Here is a 23,492-nt window from a genome sequence, read left to right as displayed (position 1 = left end):
TTTCGAGTTAAACATGGCCCACAAAACCAAATGGGCTGGGTCTTTCAAGGAGTCTCGCCCGCTGGGCATAGTCTTGTATTTAACGCTTGCTCCGTGGCTCTCTGGCTCTGTGGCTAGGCAATTTGCCTGTCTACATTTGAATTCGAGTTAAGTTTTTGCAAATGGCTTAAAGTGCTATGCTCGAAAGTTAAGTGGAGAAGGGAAAGGAGCGCAACTGCGAGCATGATTATGTGATTAGATGTGGTTATGTGGGAGAGTGTGTTTATTTCTGACTCAAGTGTAAATGTTGTCTTGTTATAATTGATATTGATAGGAGGAAAATGTTGCGGTTGCACACCAAAAGAGCATTTCATACAAAATTATGTTTATTGTATTTATTATATATTCAAAACTTAAACTTTACAAAGCACCAAATATAATTAAAATATTCAAAAGCAATTGAAATATAATGAAATATAATTCAAGGACTTATCAATCAAGAACTTACAATCAAGTAGAATAAATTACTTTAAATTATAAAGAACAATATCTGTTAGTTATTTATTAAAAGTAATCAAGACGTTGATAATTAACAATAGAAGAGAACTTGTATTTATAATAGATAAATTCATAATTTTCAATTGCTATAGAGTATGTGTTGGAGAGTTCATAAAGTAGCTTGGGCATTATTGAAATATAATATATATTATATATAATTTATATATATATATTATGTAGTCTGATTATAAGCATAGTTCTCTCTTTTATCATTAACATCATAGCTCTTGCCACCTAGACAAAAGTTGTGCTCTCCGTAAATGCTCCACAAAGTCTCAGCTTGTCGCCCGTTACAATTGCTCGCATGAATTGTGGGCCCAGATAGAGACCCTTCTCGGTTGATTTTGTATCGCCATCTAGACGTATAACATAATCCTTGCTGATCAAGCGATTCGATATATCCTGCTCCAGTTTAGGGCTCAATAGGTCATAAAGGCTGCCGCCGCTGCAGAGCACATCGCCTGCAGCGCCGCGCTTCTTGTCCACAATTGTGCAGCTGTTCTCATTCTTCAGTATCTCCTCAAATTGTCGCTTGATCTCTGCCAGATTGCTGCGCTTTGGATAGCCAGCGAGTCTCTCAAAGCACTTGAACTGATAGAAACGACGCTCCAGTTCGGATAGATCTTGCAGCAGCTGCTCCACTTGAGGCAGCTCATTGGAATGGGAGCGCGAGAGGCGACACAAGTCACTTAAAAGCTGCTCAATGTGGCTGGCAAACAGATCCTGCACCTGGGCATTGCTATAGATGTCCTGAGAGTGGAGTAGAGAGAGTTAATTATATATTAATCTAGTTGTATCCCCATCAACTCACAATTAGCTTAAGTATAGCCGTATGCAGCGCTGGTATAATGGTCAGTCCATAGATCTCGCTCATACTGCGCGTTTCCAGATAGTGCAGCACCTTCAACGCCTCATTCGTATCATCGAAGAGTCTGCGCTGTCGGGCCACAGGCACTGCTTGCGCCTGTTGCCAAACCTTTTGCCAAGTATTGCCCTCAGTGGTCATGCGAACGCTTAGCTGATGCGTGCTCTCGCCGTTATCTAACAAAGTTATCTATATTATAATCTCTGTCTAATAGAAGATCTCCTTCTCCTGTTATTTACCGCTCAACACCTGCTCCCAGTCCTTGGGACTGTACCAGCGTATAAAATCTTCCATTTTGCCACGTGGATTGGCCGCCTTGAAGGCTTCCATGTCGGACATCAGCGAAGTGCACATCATTTGTGTGCTCAAACCGGAGCCGGGGCCCAGTTTCAGCATCACCTCCGCATCGTCCTGCAGCTGATCCTCGGTCTTGGGCACCGGCTCCTGGGTTTCGGGCACATATAGATATTCGTCCGGCTCATCTAGCAAACGCTCTTGGCCCAAACGCTTCAAACGGCCCTCAGGCTTGAGGCTTAACACAGCTTTGATTGGTAAGCTACTGCTCGAGGTTGGCTCATCGCAATCATAAAATTCGCTATCATCCTCCTCCTCATCATCCTCTTCGCTCAGCTGCTGGTCCATAACCTTCGCCTGCTGCTGTTTGCGCTTGCCAAATGCCTCGCGCTGCAAGCGGCGCTCCACGCAAACGTTGAGCATCTGCAGCTTCTGGTGCAGCAGACAGGTGCGTGTATCCGGAAAACCACGCGCAATTCTGTGCAAAGAGAATTTGTTTTTGGTTTAAAATAAAACAGAGCATAAAGAAATATTTATTAAAGTTTGCTAAACCAAAATGCAATATAATTTAAGTGAAATTGTTTGCAATGAAACTTTGCGAATTTCGAACCAAAATTACAACGGACAAAGTCTTGTCAAAAGTTGCATAACTGCTTATAACAAAATTCTTTATGTGGCAACTGGACTAAGTTATAGTGGGTAGAGCAAAGTTCTTTAGACTTTTTATTAAGGGAAATTAATGTGACGTTGTATGAAGCCACCATTAATGATTTAAGAGAAGCAATTACCCAAAATTTTTAAGCTCATTTTACAATTTAGATACGCAATGTTTTCAGATCATTGATATTGGAGTTTGATATAAATTGTTGCTTAAATTCTGCTAAAATTAAAGTATATCGATAAATGTATCGACGTAGAACTAGCTTTATATGAGCTAGCTGTGTAAATTGTAGTTTAAGAAGGCATCGATATATATCGATAGCGTGTAGCTAGCTTCAAGGGAGTCAGCTATATAAATTGTAGTTTAAGTTAAGTAAGAATCACATATAATGATATACAAGTTAGGGCTTAAGCTATGAATTGGAATATAGCGATAACTTTAAAGTAGCAGAATTAACTTCACAAGAGGGATGAAGAACAATCAGTGTGGAATATTTATTATTTTTTAACCCAAACAACACCTTGAGAAAAAAATTAAATATATTTATTAATAATTTTTAAGTTCACTTATAGTAAGGTTGCTTTAAAATGAAATGAAAATGTTTAGTTAATTTACTTATATTACTTTTTTATATATATTTATTTTTAATTATATTTTATATATTTCTTTTATAATTTTTAGAATTATCAAATGAAATTAAAATCTCATTTGCTTTGCTGTAAGTGTTTGGTTGATTTAGATTTTATTTTGATTGCTCGCAACAAACAGTGCTCATAATTTAAAAGCTACGTGTTGATATGCATATAAGTATATGTATACAAATTTACAAATATACAAATTTGCAATTTTTTATACAAAAAAGAGAACACATAAATAGCCCCTTAAGTTTTATTTTTTCTTGGCATAGCCGTTGAAGCTCGTTTGCGTGCCATCAACAAAGCGACAATAAAGGCTGACAGCGACAGCTGTCGGTGTCTAAGCCAACCTACATATGAAATATGTATATATATAGATATATATATAAATATATATATATATATAAAGCCAACTATATCTGCGATCCATGACACGCACTGTCCCAAAGAGAGCGCATTTGGTATTCACGCTGTTCCAACCGCTTTTGTGTGGTGCATAGCAAATGAGCAGGAGTTGGAGTAGATAGAAGAGGCGAAGAAGCAGGAGTCTCCGCTGCTGTTCCCATGAGTCATGAGCAAAGAGTTTATTGAACCTCGAGCTGGAGCTGTGTCACAAAACAGTGTCTGAACCGTTATGTGTTGCACAGCGTGGACAGCAGGCGGAACTGACTTATTTGGCCAGCAGCGGATGTGTCCAGCAAATGGGGCTTGAACCAGCCACTCTGACACCTCCCCCGCCCCTTCCACTATGCCCTTGTGCAGCTATTTGTGCATTTGCATAAACTTTGCTTATGAGTTTTGGCCTGGACATGCAGAGGAGCCAGGCAGCAGCTGCTTAAAAGCTTTCGAAAGCAGCTAAAAAGCAATTGACAAGCGTTTCGACCACACAATGGTTAGCTGCCCCTGCCGCCCCTGCTGCTACTGGTCTTGGACAAGCTAAAGCGCTGCACATCATTAATTGGCAAGAGGCTCGAAACGCCCGGCCATAAACTGCCCAAATAAATGGCCAAACGTAACGTTAGAGTTTTTGTGGCCAAAGCACACACACACACATCAGTTGGTCAAAAAATTTGTTTTCACATTTTTTTTGTTTTTCGGCCAACTCACTTTATAGTTCTATTTATTTCTGGGCCACAAAAATATATAACCCACAGAGCAAGCGCCAACTGCCAGTGCCTTTAAGACTCCTCTGAGAGTTAAGAGACTGTGACAAAAAGTTCTACCAAATAAAATTTATATATTTGCTCGTCTTATATTTTTTTTTTTTGCTGGGCTTTTAAGAGGCTTTCAATTAAGTAGATAACAAGTAGTTGAACTAATGGCAGTGTTGGCTAAAAATAGCAACGTTTTTACATTGTTAAATATGAGCTTTAAGAATAGGTAGAAAAAGAAAATAAATAAGATTGCTCTAGTCGGGAGTGCTTGACTTGAAGTTACCCTGACCACTACAAAGACTTAATATTCCAATCTGTATATTTAATTCACATATTTTATTTTGCTCTCAAACAGAAGTCTCTTATAATTTATGTCAAATGTTTTATGGACCCAATTGAAAGTCATAAAGTCGGAAAGCCGTATACTATGACACGATAAGGGGCCGGCATATATAGCATATATAGATAGCTATTTATGTTTTTCTTTCAAAAAAAGCTTAAGCTTTGCACAGATTGATTTATCAGTATGATTGGTCTCTCTACGTAAGGAGTGGAAACATCTGTGCAGCTGAAGGTTTCTGAATAAAATATTTATATATAATCAGAGTTAGTGTGTTCACGCCTTTTAGCTATGATATGGTTAATCTAATCTGTGGGAATTTCCTTTAATAATGAATTGAAGATATTCAATTGGCTTATCAAATGCCAATGCTTTATATAGATCCTGTTGGCATTAGTTTGCCATTCAGTTTGAAGCCAGCTGTCGGAGCGAACAGACCTGTAATTAAAAATGAAAGGTGGGAGCTAGAAAAAGAAGAGAGAGAACTCTATCTATAGTTAGGCTTTTCAACTTTCTATAACTTGCAGCAAGCAGTTGCTTCGTCATCTCCATCTGCGCCTTAAGCCTTTGCGGCTTAACTCTGGGTCAGCGCATAGAAGATATCTGTACGCTGTTCTCAGATAAAACGGTTATACGTGATCCTGAATCGTGCAGTCGTTCGATCACCTGTCTAGATGGCAAGAGCACCTATAGCACCTGCAAGAGTCCAACTCCGTTCTTCGACAAGGATACGCTGAAGTGTGTCAAGACGCTGCCGGAAGCCGACAATTGTGATGTTTCCTGTGCGAATTCTGCTAGTCTTTTTGTGGCAGACCCGAAGTCCTGCTTTGGCTATTACTATTGCATGGACGAGGAGACACCGGTCTATGGCACCTGCCCAGACGCCACGCACTTCAATGAGACCATACAGGAGTGCATCTGGAGCCATACCTCCGAGTGCCACACGAGCAACTTTGACTACTGCAGCATCATCAAAAATGGCGTGAACTTTGACAATGTGCTCGGTTGCGATCGGTATCATGTGTGCACCAAGGGCGTTCTGGAGGACAAGACCTGCAAGACGGGCTACTATCAAGCCCGCACCGGTGCCTGTGAGGCTAAGACTTTGGTCCGCTGCGATTCCCATCCCCTGCCGAAGGATGTGTGTGGCACAACTAAGAGTCCCAAGAAGAATGTAATGGTGCCCGACGGAGCCACCTGTCAAGGTTACTTCTTCTGTGCCGACAAGGGAGAAAACCAGGTCGATGCCAATCCACAATGGGGCAAGTGCAAGGACGATTTGTTCTTCGACAAAAGTACTCAAAGCTGCATTGAACCGAATAAGGTAGTTTGCACCGAGGACCGTTGCCAGGGTCGCACCATACCCTTTGTCCTCAGCCCCACCAAGGGCTGTCGACATTATCTACGCTGTGTCGATGGTCGAACTCTGGATGAGAAGAGCTGCGGCAATTACTTCTTCGACGAGGCCAATGCCGTCTGCGTCAGTCAGATACTAACGTATAATATATGCTAGTTATACAACCACTCTATGCGTGTATCATGAAATAGATCTTATTTTCAAGAGCATTTTATTGATTCCTATTTGTTAAGCAAAATAAATATATAATTTTTAAGATGAGATGTGGCATTCTCTTATTCATTGACTCTTTGTACAATTTTATTTGTATTTAAAGAAAGCATTCCTTGAATATTTCCTAATTATTTCTTCTAATTCCCAACATGTTTTAGCCGCTGAGCTGAGTACAGCTTGAGCTACTTTTACTACAAAATTTCGTTGCAGAATTTTATAAAGCTTCAACGTTTATCAATCAAATTCTTAGCCACCTTGGAAACGCCTTTTAATTAACCTCACAGATTTCGCCGTCATTTAATCAGCCACAATTATTTGTCGCTCTTTAGGATTATCTTATCTTATCCAGCAATAAGGCGTCATAAATCATTAGCTGGGTCAACACCTTTGTTTATTTAGGAAATCAATAATATCAACTGTTTATGAGACCAATTGACAGATATGAACAGCTGCTTTATATTAATTATGTATAGAGCAATTAATTAGCAATATATTAGTATTGTGATTGGTAGCTTAGTAAGCTAATAGTTTGAGGAAAATTCTTTCCAAACAGAGACAATCTGCCAAGGTCCGACCAGCTGCTACTTTGTATACGACTCGCTTTCTTCTTGCCCTGATAAGAAATCTTAACAGTTCAGTGAACACAAATTAAAGTTAACAAAAACGTTTCAGTTCAGACAGTCCGGCAATTGGCCCAAAATTAAAGTTGCTTTTCCAGCTTTTCAATTAATTTTCCACACTTTTTAAGCCGGGCAAATAGACGAAAGGAAAAAATGCTCATTTTCATTTACTTTTTCAATTTTAATGCGAGCAATGACCCAAACGATAAGCTCAGCTAACACTTTCACACTGACACACAAAAGTATATGTATATATGTCTACGCTCTGCTCTTCTCATATTCGTAAACTTTTCAATTGACAACTTTTCATCTCGCACACACACTCACAACTTTTTTCTTTACACCTGCAAAATTCTAATCCACTTAAATGCTTAACAGCATTATCATGCGGTCGCACAGCCACGCCCACAATGCGCCGAAACTCCCATTGTTGAGCAACTTCAATTAAATCTCGTTTTAAGTGAGGCTCAGCGCCCTAAGGGAAAAATTGTTTGTAAGCTGTGCCCCAAATAGCTAAAGAGAAGAAAAATACGAAATTTGTTGGACTGCGGCGCAGTCATTGTCTAAAAATGCAAATTTGAGCAACAAAAAAGACAAAAAGCGAATAATTATGCGGCACAAAAGTAAACAAAAAAAGGAAAATTTACACCTTCAATTGGGTCGAGCAAAAAAAATTAGTTTTAGGAAGTGAGAAAGAGTATATAGGTTTTCCAAAGCTGGTGATTTGAAATATATATAAAATATAATCGTGAATAGAATAGGCTTATAGAATAATTTAAATATTTAGAGATATGACTTCAGGAGTTTGATTGGGCCAGGAAAATTATTAATTTAATAATTAATATATAAATAAGAAGCGATATAAATGTAATATCTGTTATATAATTTATAAAATTATATAAAATAATATAAATCCTAATATAATAAAAAATCCAAAGATTCTCAATTCCTACAGCAAGAAAAATTGAGTTTCGCTTGATTATATGATACAAATTATATTAATTTATAAATTATTTTTATTTTTATTATATATATATAGTATATTTGTGCATGATCCCATTAAATAATGATGTATGAGCGAGCTAAGTAAAAGCCATTCAAATTCATTTTAAATTATATATTCTCAACTCTAAAACTTAAGCGAGTATTAAGCAGTCGATATCACTCTTACGCAATATTCTCTTCCTTTATCTACTTAACGTTATTGAGTGAGCTCAAACTTTGCCGCACAACTGTACTTGATTCGTTTATCATTCAGCGCTTTGGTGTCTTGCAATTTTCGCACTTTCGCGCATTAAACATTTTTGTGATGCAATTAATGCGAGTGGGAAAAAAAGCTGAACAAAATCCAGAAAAAATAAATGGGTGCAAGAATTTTTTAATTAAATTTTGCGGCCGGACAGCTGAGTGAGAAATGAGCACTGAATGAAGCCACTGTGTGTAGGGGCAGGGGGCAGGGGGCGTGGCAAATGGAATGTACGCTCAAGCGCAAAGTATTTGTGGGCCACGTAATGCAATTTAGACTTGAATATGACAAAACATAAGGAAGACTACAATGAAAAACTGAGCAGAAAAGAAAAACGAGGCAAATTGCATGAAAAATCAAGTCAAGCGAAACGACATTTCGAGCCGCAGGGCAAGTGGACTGAACGAAAGAAAAAGAAGAAGAAGCTGCTGTAAAAACTATCAATCAAAAGACAAAATGTTGATTACTATCAGCGAGCGAGCGAAGCGTGCGACTTAATGTATTTAGTTTTATTATTATTATTATTTACTTTGCGGCTTTGTGGCTCTAAAACAAATCAATGAAGCGTTTCATTTGATTAACGCAAGAGTGAAGAGGGAATAGCTCCAGTGTAGAGGGAGCCTGATTGCAATTTACTTTTACTTTTGCCTTTAAATAATTCAATTGAAATTGAAAGTGCATTGAACTCTGAGTAAATTGAAACTAACTTAATTTGGACTGAGACTGGGACTGGGACTGAGACTGAGACTGAGACTGAGACTGAGACTGAGACTGAGACTGAGACTGAGACTGAGACTGAGACTGAGACTGAGACTGAGACTGAGACTGAGACTGAGACTGAGACTGAGACTGAGACTGAGACTGAGACTGAGACTGAGACTGAGACTGAGACAAAGACATATAGATATAAGATATAAGATATAAGATATATAATTAGATCTCCTTACACCCATTATGTGTAGGGCACGCGTGACCGATTAACTTTGACTAACTAATTTGATGAGAATTTGGCAAGATTCTCATGGTCTACATTCAACGGAATAATAGCAAAACACATAAAAATATAAGTAAACAATTGTATTCAAGTCTATGTTTAGACCTTTTTCAAGCACAGGTAACTCACCTGTTCATAAAAACAAAACAAAGTACATTAACAAGCTATCATTATGTCATGCAAACGCTCAACGGTGCGTATACGCAACGCTTACCTAGAGCGCATTCAATTCGTCTTCGAGCAAAACAATGGCACAAGCTCCCATGTGCCCGCAAATAGAGACACCTTAGAAACGTAAAGGTTGCGAAGGGGCTCACAATTGAGCGTGGCCATAATTCATGATTATGCAAAAAGGTCAACAGCTTTGACTGGAGCCAAGGGACAGTGTGGGAGTGGGAGTGGGAGTGGGTCTCAATTCTCTTCACTCTCCATTTTGCTTTTTTATTACGTGCCTGTCGCGTTTGGCAAATTAAATTAAATGTCCGATTTTGTTGCTGCTAAAAAGGGATGCAGGCTTATTGTTGCCTCGCCTTATGCTGATATTTTTATGCTTCTCCTCCTCTTTTTTATGGGCAAGAGGCCTGACAGAGCCCGAGTTCCGAGCAGACAGGCAAATTAATCAAACCAAACTGCCAAAGGATCAACGAGAGAATGATGAGAATGATGAGACCGATGGGCAAACAGGACATTGAAGCTGAGCACGTGGCTGGGGGTAGCTAAGGTGACACACTCTTCACGCACAGTTTGTTGTTTAACGAGCTCGAAGAAAAAAAGTAAATTGAAAGTAGCTGGACAACTGATTGATAAAGCCAGCTCCTCCAACAAAAAACCCAGCTGGCCTAAACGCTATTTAGAAATAATTAAAATGATATAAAATAGCCATAAAATATATTCAATTTATATAAAAATCCCACTCTCAATTGCTTCTCTTTTTTCTAGCTCTATGCCGGCGACAAGATGAAACGCAGCAGCACTCAAACAGCGACCACGCCCACAAATCGACAATTCTGGCTGTCGTCGCTTATTTTACTTTTAGCTGGCAGCAGCCAGAGCCGCGCTCAATGTCCCTGGCAGCGAGATTTGCCCGATCTGCAGACGAGCTGTATTTGTGCCTATAATCTGGGTCGAGAGCTGAGCGTGCAATGCGATCAGGTGAGCATCGAGAATTTAAATACGTGAACATTATTTGGGCAGTACAATGCAGAAGGTAGTTTTAGCACTTAGATTTATCCTGGGGATGATATTATATTAAATATTACAAGATTCTTTCAGTGAACTAAAATAGTAAAAAATGTTTAAGGCATTTCAATTTGTACCATTCATGGACAAACTTTTAGTAGCTGGATTTATCTTCAGGATAAAAATACATGTTTTACTCATCTAAGATTAAAACTCTTTTGTTAATGACTCCTCAATAGATTTTTTTTAAAATGTACCTTAATAGTGAGTTTGTCATGCAAAGTTCATGGTAAATACTCCTGTTAAATTTTGATTTCACATTGCTTTCTAAATTAAGATTAAAACTTATAAAAAAGAGTTATTTGCTTGGAAAAAAAATGTAAATTTTTTATTATTTTATGTTATTTATAAAGTTTCCATGTTCATCGTAAATGTTGCTGGTAAAATATTTTTATATAATTAATTATTATTTTTTTTAATCCGTATGAAATACATCTTGGATTTTTGCCTAAATGAAACAACTTTGCTTATCAAGGTTCATGGTAAATTTGCCTGGTAAACTTTTGCAATTGAGCCTCATTGATGCATTGATACCAGTTGCTGCTAAATTTGTTGACTTTTCAACTAGTCATAAAAGTTCTCTAAGAAAAACATTTTCTTATTAAATATTCCAAAGCAAAAGTGATTTAAAATGTTCTCAAGTAGATGGTAAATGCTGCTGCTATCTATGCCACTTTAAGCTAAAGCTCATGTCAATCCCAATACATATCATAACCAATCAATGCCTGTCAATTTCAGGTCGAGTTTTCGCAATTGCTGGAGGCAATGAACAAATATGCGAAATTGAAGCCCGTCGATTTGCTGTACGTGAACAATGCAACCATTGAGGAGCTGCCAGATGAGATCTTCAGCAATTTGAGTCTGCACAATGTGCAGCTGTCTAGCTGCGGCATCAAGCGCATTGCGAATGGCGCCTTCAAGGGCCAGGAGTCGGTGCTCAAGAATCTCAATCTGCAGGATAATCTGCTCAGTGAGGTGCCCGTCGAAGCGCTCCAAGTGCTGGGCAAGCTCAACCTACTCGATCTATCGCGCAATCAGCTCTCGACTATACCTGACGATGCGTTTGCGGGCTTGACTAAGCTCTCCACACTCAAGCTGAATGATAACAATGTGACTTTGGCAGCAAATGCTTTTCGTGGCCTCGAGCAGAGCTTGAAGAATTTGAATTTGAAGGGCACCAAGCAACGTCGCGTGCCCGAGTGCATCAGAGGACTGAAGAGCTTGGCTTTTCTGGATTTGTCGCAGAATGGCATTAAGGAGCTGCCCGGTGCTGCTGGCATACGCGTCTTCGACGGTTTGGATGCCCTAACAGCTCTGAACATGGAACGTAATCTCATCCAGAGCATTGCCGAAACGGCATTCGCGGGCGTGCGTAAGACTCTCAGCTCGCTTAGTTTGCTTAACAATTTGCTCTCGGAGTTTCCCATTGGCGCTGTGCACTCGCTAAAGGAGCTACGCGTGCTGGACATCGGTTTCAATTTGCTCACCACACTGCCGGAGGCGGCATTTCGCGGCAATCCAAGCATTACGCTGTTGGCCCTCGACGGCAATCCACTCAGCACGGTGCCAGAGGGCGCCTTTGCCCATTTGAATGCCACGCTGCGTGGCTTGTCCTTGGGCGGACGCTTCCTGCACTGTGATTGCAAGCTGCGCTGGGTGGCCGAATGGATACGCAACGGCGATTTACAGGTGAGTTGGCCCAAAGGCAAAGACGCTTGAGATCGTCATTGACGTCATTCCCATGCATCAATTAGGTCACCTCTCGCGAGCGCAATCCTCAGTTCTGTGGCACACCGCCACGCTTTCGCGATCGCGGCTTCTACTCCATCCAGCCCGAGGAGCTGAACTGCCCTGAAATAGCAGATGCGGCACTGCGCGGTCCAGTTGGCCTGGCCGACAATCTAAAGCCCACGTTTCCCTCATCGCCCGACTCGGTGGAGTTTGAAACGGGCTCAAGCACGGGCACTGGCATTGCTGCTGTGGCACCTGTTGCGAGCAGCACACAACCAACCACCACAACCACACTGTTCACGACAACGACAACCACCACAGCAGCGCCTACAACTGGCTCCAGCTCCAGCACAGCAGCTAGCACGGTAAGCAAGAGACGAGCAAATGGTTAACAGTTTTTTAAATTATTATTTGAACTGGTTTAAGCTAAGAGCAACTTGGTTTGACCTAGAAAGCATTTTGAACAAGAGAACTCAAAGGTCAAGTCTTGAACTTAATGAATGTCTCATAGACATCTCTTGTGGCTTATGGTTCACATCAATTGAAGTAGCTTCAGTTGCAATGCCTGAATCGATTATAAAACACACAATTTCTCCTGGATAGACACACATCTTTAAGTTACCCGCAATCCCGTTTAGCCACGATATTCATGTTAGATGATTTATGCAACCACATTTCTAACTTTTCTTTCGCACACACAACAGACTCGACCACCGACCACAGCTGCAACGAAGGCCACCAAGGCGTTGCCCACAGTGGGCGTCAATGGCACTGGTAGCGTCCAGGCGACGGCCATTTCCTCAACCAGCAGCAGCGGTGGCAGCTCCTCGACATTGCACTCGAGCACAGGTAAACAGGCGCCGGGCTGGCGTCAGGGCGGCAATGCGAATGCGAATGCGAATGGCAGTCAGCATAAGCCGCAACGACCTCCACTTGTGCTCGGCTATCCACCGCAGCGTGGCACACGGATCGACGATGTCAACGAGGTGCAGGTGAAGCATGCCTTCCGCCAGGACAGCTCCGTTATCATCCAGTGGGACTCGGAGACAGCTAACATACTCGGCTTTCGTGTCGTCTATCGCCTGTTTGGCGAGAAGGCCTTCAAGCAGGGCCCGCCCCTAGAGGCCAGCGAGCGTGAGTTTAAGATCAAGAACGTGCCCGCCCAGGAGTGCATCATCGTATGCGTCATATCGCTCGAGGAGCTGCATGTAACACCTGAAACGGTGCCCTATCAGCAATGCCGCGAGGTGCGCACTGTCGCCTCGCAAACCTCCAACATGGATAAGATAACGATTGCAGCAAGCGCCGCCATTTGTGGCACAATCATTGTGGCTGTGATTGTCTTCATAGCGGCCAGCAGGTGAGTGGGTGGCGCTTTAAATTGAGTTGTCGCCGTAAAACCGTAAAAGCGTAAAACCTTTTTTGTTGGCATCTATCTCCACTTTATGCTATCTACACCTCATTATCAATAACAACTGTGTCTCCACCTCTCTCTTCTCTCCACCTGTCAGACGCTCGCGCAAACTGCAAAACAACCAGCAAAAGAGTCCGCTGCCAATTGGAGGCCTGCCCGTTAATTGTTGCGGTCCAACCGGTTCGCCAGGACCACTTGGCTCCATTGCCACGCTATCGGCATTTAACAATCACAAGGTGAGTTTAGTTGCCAATTGGCCATAAAAAAAAAACATAAAAACTGTGCAGCGAGCAACGACTAAGCGATGCTCGCTCAAAATTTACAAAAAGTTTTTGAAGAAACAAATTTGTGTTCGATTAAACATGGGTTTATCTTTATCTGGTACTAAAAGTGGATAGCCTAAAGCTAACAATGTTATAGCATATTAATTTATCGATAACTAATCGATTGCTTATATAAATATTTATTGAACTGTATATAGATGTTTGTGAATATAGATAATTATCTGTTGATATATATATATATATATAGAAATATATATATATAAATATATACATAAGTACAAGCATACATAAATATCGATTTCTTCCCGGAAAAGTAAACATAAACTTTACAAGATTGATGCCTTGGCCTTATGCCTCTACTTATTTATATTTAAAGGCAAATATACATCCTGATCGAACAGAATGATAATATCTAATATAACTATGTTTCAACAGCTTCTTGAGTTATCGATAAGTTAATCGATAAAATATAGGTATTTGGTACATACAAATAAAAGCTGTCTGAAAAGTATATTTTACTACTGAAAACTATTAAGCTTTAAGCACCCATCTTCAAGTAAAAATTAAAAAGTTTTCAGAGTACATTTTTTTAATTTAATTTTTATCGATTTTCAGTTGAGTTGAACAAAAATTAATTTACTAAATTTTGCAATTCAAACTCAAATACCAATTTACTCAGTAAGCCACAGCCCCAAGACGCCTTCAGTTAAATAACTTTCATACATTTAGCTACTTGAAATCTAGGCAAAACCCAATCCTAAATTTCTACTCTCACTCACAACAACATCCAATAGAAAGCCTCACACTTTTCCATCAGCACAAATATACTCTATTTACTTGCATTGAAACAGCATCAAGAGTATAGACAGTTGAGCCTTGGGCTGTTGTTAAATTGGCCTCTGACTCGGAAATGGCCGCAATTGAAGCCAACAATTTTTTACCATTTTATTTATGGGCCAACAAATTAAACGGAGGCTGAGCGAGAAAAAAAAAGAAAATAAATATAAAAAAAACAGGTCAGGCTATCTTTTTTGGACTATTTTTTTCCGTTAGTTGGCAGCAAAATATTTAGTTGACTTTAAAGTGGATTTGAATTTATGTAGCTGCCGTTGCCGCTGCCGTTGAGCGACAAATCATTTATTGAACAGCTTTTTTATAGCTATTTTATAGCTGTTATAAAGCTAGAGCACAAAATTTCGTTCAAGTGCGGACTAAAAATGATAGTTAAATAAATATTATCTAACATTTTTTAGAGTATTATTTTTATATGTAAGTTTGAGTGAAAGGAACTCAAAATAGTTTGAGCATATTTGATGAGTCTCAGAAATTCATATTATTATTATTTAATTTATTTTTATAATCAATAAGATTTGAATATAAAATGAGTTTGGTATTAACTTGGAGAATTTTGTTAAATCTCAGACGTTTTTTATTATTGAATTTATTACTTTTATTAAGTTCATAGAACCATCAAAAAGTTTTGATATAGATCAAATATATTTACTTGCATATGCAGTATATATATAAGCATTTTTTCAAGATATTTTCGTATAGAAATCTTTTCTATTCTTAGATAAAATTTGTTTATTGATATGAGAAAATTGTTTGAGTTCCTTTTATATATTTTTATATTTATATTTTTTAGCATATATATAGTTATTACATATGCATGCAAAAATTCTGATAAATAAAACAAAATTTGTAAGCCAATGCCAAAGACTTCAATCCACTTTATATTTATAAATGTTGTCAGTTAATATAAAGCTTCTATAAAAATAATCTCATCTCTCTGCACTCTATTCCTTTTCCAGGAATGGGATCAGGTATCAGCGTACAGTGGACGCTCGATACCGCGACCACGCATCTATCCAGTGGAACAGCCTGATGATATGCGCAGCCATTTCTCTGGCATGCCAGGCAAAGTAGCCAAATCAAGGTGGGTTTTCAAATATATATAAATATAGAATTATATTTCTATATCAAGTTAAGCTTCAATCATTGCAAATGTCGCACATTTATTTGCTTATGATTTTTTAATTTATATATATTTATTTTTATTTTCCATTTCATATTTGTCATATGTGTTTGTTTGCCTTGCCACACACACACACGCGCATATATAAACACGCCTACATACATACACACATGCCACATACACACTCGACAACAACAACAACAGCAGATCCATTGCCGATGGCCAATCGCAGCACAGTTTCTCGAACAATTCGCATCGCGGTTATTTGGGCAGCGCGTTTCCCACCAACCTCGTCAATTCACGCCCGGAGCTACGTCAATCCCGTCAATCCTTGGCCGCTGCCTCGGAGCGTATGTCACGCGCCTCCTACGCCGGCTCGATACATGGCGGCGGCGGCGGCGGTGGTGGAGGTGGTGGTGCAGGTATGGGTGGTATGGGTGTTGGTGTTGCTGGCGGCAGTCTGATGGGCATGAGCGGTTTGGTTGGGCCCGGCGGCCCCGCGAGCATTGCATCCAGCAATGCAAGACGTTCGCGTCCGCGTTCCAGATCACGCGATCAGCTGAACAACACGCACATACATAACCATCGACCGGGAAGTCGGTAAGTAGAACGCACACACACACACACACATATAGCTGACTCTAAGAAGCTAATCCAGGTGCAACAAACACACTCAGACACACACGCACACACACACTCGCACACACACTCAATAACAATCTCTGATAACTGTCAACAACATTTTCGCTAATTACAAACGTCACACTTTCAATTTTTTGCCCATTTGAAAGTTTCAAGTCTTTTTTTGTTATCTCTGATTCTTTTTATGTGTGCTATTAAATTAAATTTTTATTAACAATAAACACGCTTCGCCCTCACTCTATAAGTCTCAAGTCTCTGTTTTTTTAAATAATTTCTTTGCATTCTTTTTGTAGTTTCAGCACATTTGATTAGCTTTTGAAGAACAATAGAATACATTAGAAATCTATTTACGATTAAACTTTTTATTATTTTTGGCGAAAGCAAACTCGAAATCAATCGAAAACTATTCGATCTATATACATAAATCTCAAAAAAGAGAAATTTATTGCCTAGATATCAATCAATTTAAATACATCTGAGAATTTTAATGAAGTCAAAAGATATCAAATTTATGAGCTATATTTGAGTTGTTTTATGTAAGCTGGAATATTTTATACAATCAAACAAAAATGATCGTTTTCTTACTGGGAAATATACATTGAAACAATCCTAATGGATCTGATTGAAATACAGTTAAGAAATCCTGCCAAAAATAAAAGATTCATGTAGAGGAATTTATCAAAGAGGATAGGAGTACATAGTTGAATTAAAGGTATTCTTTCAGAATAAAAAAAAGTTTCTACAATTTTTAACTGTAAAAAGATTAGGCATTGTAACTAGTTAAATTGTGAGGACTCCTTGATATAAATATTAATTATATTAAATATTAATATTTTCTACAATTCCAACTGTATGTTTATTAAGCATTGTAGCAAGTTAAATTAGGGGTATTCCTAGATTTAAAAAAATTCTTTCTACAAACTGTACGCAGTTTATGCATACCATATATATTTTATACGTTCAAACACTATTCGTCTCGACAGTCACAACTATTAGAGGTATTCCTGGCTTTCTTAAAAGTGAGAACTTAACTTAACTATAAATAAGTATTAGGAGCATTTCTGTAAACACGCAACTCAAGAGTAAAATATTGTAAATGAAAATATCCCTCACAAATAAAACAAAGTGCTTAGAAATATAAAACATAAATCCTGATATATATTTCTTAAATATTTTATTCAAATTAAGCTCATTCCTTGCTTTAAAATAATAAAACATAATTGAAAAGTGCAAGTCGTAAATGAAAGCTTTCCGCAATGAAATTTTTCAACAAGCCCAAACAGTTGGAATTGAATGCTGATTCAATTAGGCAAATGCCCCCTCCAACGCCCACCTGTACAGACAAGCAACAATAATTTAAAAATCGAACACAACTAACTGTTAATTCAATTCATAATTATTTGCAATTTTTGCCTTGCCTTTGTTTGCCTTTGCTCAATGTTGTAAATTTGTTACGTCCATTATATTTAATTTCGATGCGATTCAATACGTTTCGATACGAATCGTTTCGTTTTTTTTTTTACTTTGTTTGCACAAGTCATTAACCGCATTTCCCACAACTTTCCACAGATATATATATATATATATTTATAGATATACATATCTATATAATGAGTAATTGCAGTGCTTTGTAAATGATCTATAAACTGTTTTTTTCTCACTGCTCTCGCTCTCCCATCCTCTCATAGATATTCGCAAGCGGGCTCAACGCACACATTAAACAATTATTGCGATACATCGGATAATTGGACCGATCATGATATGGACATATATATGGCCCGCAATCCAACAACGCGCAACGGCCTGGTGCCATTATGAGGGCGACTCATGTTATCCTGATATTTCAATGTTGTATTAAATTTGGATGGCATTTTCTGACAATATCTGACGCCGGCCAATGGTCGGTGTCAGCAGCAACAGCAACAGCAACAGCAGCAACAACGGAGAAACAATCAGCAATTGCAACAGCCATATCAACAGCAACAGCAGCAGCAGCAGCAACAACAGCAACAGCAACAACAACAACGTTTACAATACTATAATACACAACGCTGCAGCTCGCCGCCTGATGTGGTGCCACGTGCAGCCAACTTTCATAATAATAATAACAACAACAGCAGCAGCAGCGGCAGCAATAGCCATGCGAGCAACATCAACAACACTCAGCAACAGTCGCTAATGCCAGCAACAGCAGCAGCAGCAGCAGACGGCATTATTGTTGAGAACTATTTTAACGAATATGAACGTCAGGAAATCATTTATCATCCCACAAGCAGCAACAACAACAGCAGCAGCAATAAGAGAAGCAGCAGCAGTCGCGGCGGCAATGCCTTTCGTTTACAGTTAAATACGAATAACAATATTTTATATAGTAGACGCAACAATTATTTAATAGATGCAACTAATGCGCATACATTTAGTGATAACTGTAACTGTACTTGTAATTGTAGGCTAAGCGAGCAGCAGCAACAGCAACAGCAACAGCCACAGCAGCAGCAGCAGTTGCAGATAGCAGCAACAATAACTGACAGCAAACGCGTTGACACACAAACAGCAACATGCTCAGTGTCAAGCATTCAGCAAGTGCAACAAGAGACAGCGGCAACAGCAGCTGCAACAACAACAACAACAGGAGCAACAGCAGCAACAGCTGAGGCCTTGACATTGGCTGACATTGAAACAGACTTGGACAACAACTTGGAAACGCTTTGAGTGCAATAGCCAGCTTTAGTTGTTGCTGTTGAAAATGTTGCTGTTGTTGCTGCTGGTGTTGCTGTCACACAAAATTTGCATAACATTTAAAGAAAACAGAAGAATATAAATTGACAACGTGTCCAACTTAGCTAAACTATTTTTGTATGCTGTTTAGAATGTGCAATCAATACACACACAAACACACACACATTATATTTGATTTGTGTATATATATATAAAACTGCATCTGCAATTTGTAGCTGCATCTGCAGCAGCGCTTTCCTTTGGTTCTTTGTCGTTGTGCGCGTAGTTTTTGGTCTAGCAGCAATTGTTAAGCAATCAAAGAACTAACATATAAGTCATATATCTTATAAATGGTACTAATACGAATACGAATACCCACACACAGACACACTGAATAGCTATTAAACAAAAACTAAACTAAACTATTTAATGTAGCATAGAAAGAATTATAAAACAAAAAAAAAACATCTACAAAAATCAATTCAAAAATTGCGATTGGACAAGTTTAGCAAATAAATGCTTTTAATTTAAAAATAATTATTTTTTAATTTTTATTGAAATCAAAATATTTTTATGTTTCAAATTTCTGCTTCAAATATTTATTTTCTTAAAACATGAATTATTTATTATTTGGCCTTTCCTAAATATATAAAAAATCAACTAAATTTGTTTCACATTAGCTTCAACAAAATAAACAATATGTTTTATTTTTACTCTAATCTAAGCACTAAACAAAAGTCTGAATACATTTCGAGTCAGCGTTCCAAAGCAATGTAAAGGTTTTAAATATTTTATTTGCTAATCTTGTCCAATCACAACAAATAAATAAATAATAAAAAAAATTATATATATATGTTTATATATATATATATATATATATATAAAATTCCAATATACTGCCTTGCATATAATTAGTAAATTATGAGAGTTGAAATATTCTCATTTTTTGTCCAGCAACTTTTTATTTGCAGTTTTTCTTTATGATTAATTTCAAGCTTTAGAATTTACATATTTTGTATAAAAGCTTCAATCGAAACATGTTGTGTGCTAAGTTCGTACTTATAACAATTAATTGCTTAATTTTTATGTTTAATTTTAATTTTTTTATAGTGAGATTTTAATAAAATTAAAGAAATATATATTAAAATAATTTTATGTTATATGAAATTTTCATTATTTTTTCTTTTAGAAAAGAGACAAAATCAACATTCAGTAAGTCATTTTATAATTTTATATTTTTATTATACATTAATTTGTTATATATTTTAATTTTTTTTAATTTTATATTATTTTTTTTTTAATTTTAGGTTTAACGTTTTTTTAATTATTTAAATATTTCGAATTTAGATTTCATTTTTTAAAATTTTTTTTAGCATTTTTATTAAATTTTTTTATTTTTTGTAGATCTGTAAATGTGTGTACATAAATTATTAGTTTTAAGCGGTCTCATTGAGTTTTAGAGCATTTTTAGGAGGGGATTTTGCGGAAGAAGCAAATCCGAGCGAACACAGTTGACAGTTAACAATATTTAGTGCCGATGGATAGGATGAGGGCCAAAACATGGCTCACGTTCGCAACGTTCATGCCTGGCACTAAATACTTAGTCAAATAAGCTATATATACATACATATAGACTATATCTAATTAGACTTCGATTTAAGCAAACAGTTAAGACAACGCTTTGAGCATTAGACAGGTAAACACAATTTAGATGGAAAACGGGAGCAATTATTTAGAGCAACAATAATAAAAGAACATTACAAATATATTAACTATGATATATAAATATATATACATATAAACAAACCAAAATTGTAGGCAATAAATTTGAAAGAGAACAAAGTGGAGGCGAAAGTGGAAGAGAAGATAACACCCAACAATTCTTAGACTAACATTTAATTATAGAGCAAATGCAAATGTTTCACTTGTAAAGTAAGCAAAAATAATTCCATTGATCGATAGCTCGGCAAGATGAATGTTATCGATCAACAGCATAGTTTGTAAGCAATTTAAAATCAAATTTAGTATCTAAACATAATAAACAATGAATTAAAATTAATAAACTGCCTTAGCACCGACGCGAAAAAGAAAAGTTTGAAGTATAAGAAAAAAAACAGCACAGGCTTTGTTTTTTTTTTCAGTTTTAGCAGCACTTTAGAGATTCGAGATGAGCCAGATTTAATGGAAAAGGAATATATATACTGCCAAATATTTCTTTATAATTTTAAAAATATCGCAGCTATGATATTCTAATTTTTTAGTTTTTAGATCATTTTATTAAAAACTTTACAGTAAAAATTTATTTTTCTCTTTCAAGTCCCGTTGAAATAAATGGTACTAAAGGACGTGGATTATATGAGGGTAGTTTGAAGAATTTTCAAAACAATAAATAAATTCATTTTAATTTTTCTAACACTACTTTCTATCTAACAAAAATGATATATATATTATTTTAAAATATATATATAAATTTCAAAATTTATCTCTATCATATTTATCTTTATGTTAGGGCTATATACTTTTCATACTGCCCTCGTACATTTCACATTAAGGGCCACACGAAAATGATATTATATAACGTTAACTTTTAGAGCTCGCTCATCTCTTAAACACCAAAAGCAAAAACCTTAGATCGTTAACGACAAACACCATCCACTCTTAGATTTTAGTACGGATCGAAGTTACTCTCTAAGCATAAATGTGCGTTAAATTGTTACTGTGTTTTAACTAAAACGTTAAATTTGCGGCTTCAACCAAAATATAATAAAAATATTAGCAAAAAGTTCTTTAGAAACCAGTTTTGTTTGTTAATAAAGAAAAAACACGTTTCTGTTCATACGCAACGAGTTCGAATAAAGCATATTTTTGTTAAGACTTAGTGCTTTCTTTATATCTGTAGGTTGGGGCTACTTACCCGGGCACCGTTAAACAATTGTCCCATAGTACACGTAGCTGACGCGTAAAGGCCGCCCACAACTGTGCCATGCCCTCCAAGCTGCCCAAATGGGCGTGGCAAGTGGCCAACAAGCAGCTAAGACGACAAACCAAGGAATCGGCAACGGCGCTCTTAATACGCATCGGATCAAACTGAAAAAACGATTGCCTATATATATAAAGTGGATACAGGGAAAGCAAAGAGAGTTCTCACCTTATCTTTGAAGCTCTGCTTGGCATAGGGATATAGTGCCAAGTCGGGATGCATATCGGGAAATAGATAGGCCAACAGTTCGGTCAGCTCCTTCTCTGTCATTGGGCCAGGCAAACGCTTGGTCAGGGACTCCTGCGAGGGCAGCTCGTAGCTGCGCTCCCTTCTGCCACTTAGCTTGTGTTCGGTTAGCTTATCCAAAGGATTTGTGCGCTCCGCTCCGCTGCTCATGCCGGAAAAATTACGACCCACATAAGACTCCAAAGAGCGTGTGACCTTGCCTACAGCTTGATAATCGCCCAAGCACAAGCTTAGATACGAGAAAGCCTCCACAGATAAATAGATCTTTCCCAGTGGCGCTTTTGAGGGCACAAAATCCGAGCGTTGTTCGCTGTCAAAGGTTACGCTCTCCGACAGCTCTGGCCAAGTGTAGACAAGGTAACTCTCAGTCGAAGACTCTGGTGCATAGCCATGCGGCAAGGCATAAAAATGCTGCACATCCAGACGCTCTACATCGCCATCGATAGCAATATCCTCCGAGCCAAGTCCATGATTGAACGGTACATACAAGGGCATGCGTATGCGAACTGCATCCAGCGTGTAGGTCGTACGCACCGATACCCTCGCCTCCTGGGTATACGACGAGGGCACCTTGTCATGGAAGAGCGTTAGTAGACCCATCAAATAACGACACTCTGGCGGCGCCTGTTCGAGTCCAATGAGTCTAAAATTGGTGCGCAGAGCGGGCGCCATGGCGACTCCAGTATAGAAATTCCATTTGGGATCGTGGATCTGCACAAAAATCGGAACCACGCTAGATACCTCGGCGGCAACCACAGCGGCAGCGCTCAAAAAGAAATTGAATTCAGACGTGGACTTCATATAATTCGTCGACGACGGCACAGGGTGCAGCAGCACAAAGCGTCGCAATCCATAGATCCTTGCCAGCGTATGCAGCTCGCTAGAGTTCCGTATGGGAGGGCCGAAGGTGTTCCAATTGGACATCAAGTCGTGATGGCAATTCGTGCGCTGCAAGCAGCCACTGGCTGGCTCGCTTTCGGCAGTTGGTGACCCTTTTTCCGTTGATTGTGCTTCGTAATAATCCACTGCAATGCTATTTCGCAGCATGTCGAGCCTCTCTGTCTCCACATGCCATTTGCACTTGAACAGCTCCTCCGGCTGCAGTGAAACGCCTACATCCACTGCCACCTCCCATTTCTGTAGCAACTCGCCCAGCTGCACATTGAACACTTCCCAATCCGAGTCAGCACTGAAGTTTTCGCGATAGAACTCATTATCGTCTATTTCTTCCGCCATTATTTTGATATATGTTTGCGAATGAACAAAGGAAAATAAACAAACAATAAATTGCCAGCTGTGTGCCTAGAGCTGCCACCCAGTTGCAAAGACTATGTGCTAGCTGGAGAT

The 23,492-nt window shown here is 38.4% G+C and overlaps 3 protein-coding genes across 5 annotated transcripts in view; 2 read left to right on the top strand and 1 right to left on the bottom strand.

Moving 5' to 3' along the window:
- The window catches only part of LOC111595794 (leucine-rich repeat and fibronectin type-III domain-containing protein 3), a 156,285-nt gene extending 138,121 nt beyond the window's left edge, over positions 1-18,164 (top strand). For 2 of the 3 annotated variants that reach the window (XM_023309680.2, XM_023309683.2), the window contains 8 exons: positions 9,856-10,068; positions 10,894-11,844; positions 11,910-12,251; positions 12,591-13,246; positions 13,398-13,536; positions 15,396-15,520; positions 15,764-16,159; positions 17,890-18,164. In XM_023309680.2, the coding sequence (XP_023165448.2) occupies positions 9,874-10,068; positions 10,894-11,844; positions 11,910-12,251; positions 12,591-13,246; positions 13,398-13,536; positions 15,396-15,520; positions 15,764-16,159; positions 17,890-18,019 (2,934 nt within the window). In that variant the 5' untranslated portion in view covers positions 9,856-9,873 and the 3' untranslated portion in view covers positions 18,020-18,164. The remainder of the gene's footprint in view (positions 1-9,855; positions 10,069-10,893; positions 11,845-11,909; positions 12,252-12,590; positions 13,247-13,397; positions 13,537-15,395; positions 15,521-15,763; positions 16,160-17,889) is intronic. The other variant, XM_023309684.2, reaches the window with a different exon arrangement.
- Positions 723-23,450, bottom strand: LOC111595795 (rab3 GTPase-activating protein catalytic subunit). Its single transcript, XM_023309685.2, has 5 exons — positions 22,068-23,450; positions 21,834-22,006; positions 1,642-2,174; positions 1,349-1,578; positions 723-1,287 (listed from the first exon to the last, which is right to left on the bottom strand). The coding sequence occupies exons 1-5, from the start codon at positions 23,379-23,381 to the stop codon at positions 772-774; spliced, it is 2,766 nt and encodes a 921-aa protein (XP_023165453.2). The 5' UTR covers positions 23,382-23,450; the 3' UTR covers positions 723-771.
- On the top strand, positions 4,902-6,080 carry LOC111595796 (peritrophin-44). Its single transcript, XM_023309686.2, has 2 exons — positions 4,902-4,943; positions 5,014-6,080. Exons 1-2 carry the CDS (start codon positions 4,937-4,939, stop codon positions 5,997-5,999), a joined length of 993 nt encoding a protein of 330 aa, XP_023165454.1. The 5' UTR covers positions 4,902-4,936; the 3' UTR covers positions 6,000-6,080.
- Positions 23,451-23,492: the final 42 nt, after the last annotated feature.

Source organism: Drosophila hydei, unplaced genomic scaffold (assembly GCF_003285905.1).
Source record: "Drosophila hydei strain 15085-1641.00,03,60 unplaced genomic scaffold, DhydRS2 tig00000172-arrow-pilon, whole genome shotgun sequence".
In the NCBI taxonomy this organism is placed as follows: Eukaryota; Metazoa; Arthropoda; class Insecta; order Diptera; family Drosophilidae; genus Drosophila; species Drosophila hydei.
The sequence above is the reverse complement of the archived record's forward strand: the minus strand, read 5'-3'. Positions and strand labels throughout refer to the sequence as shown.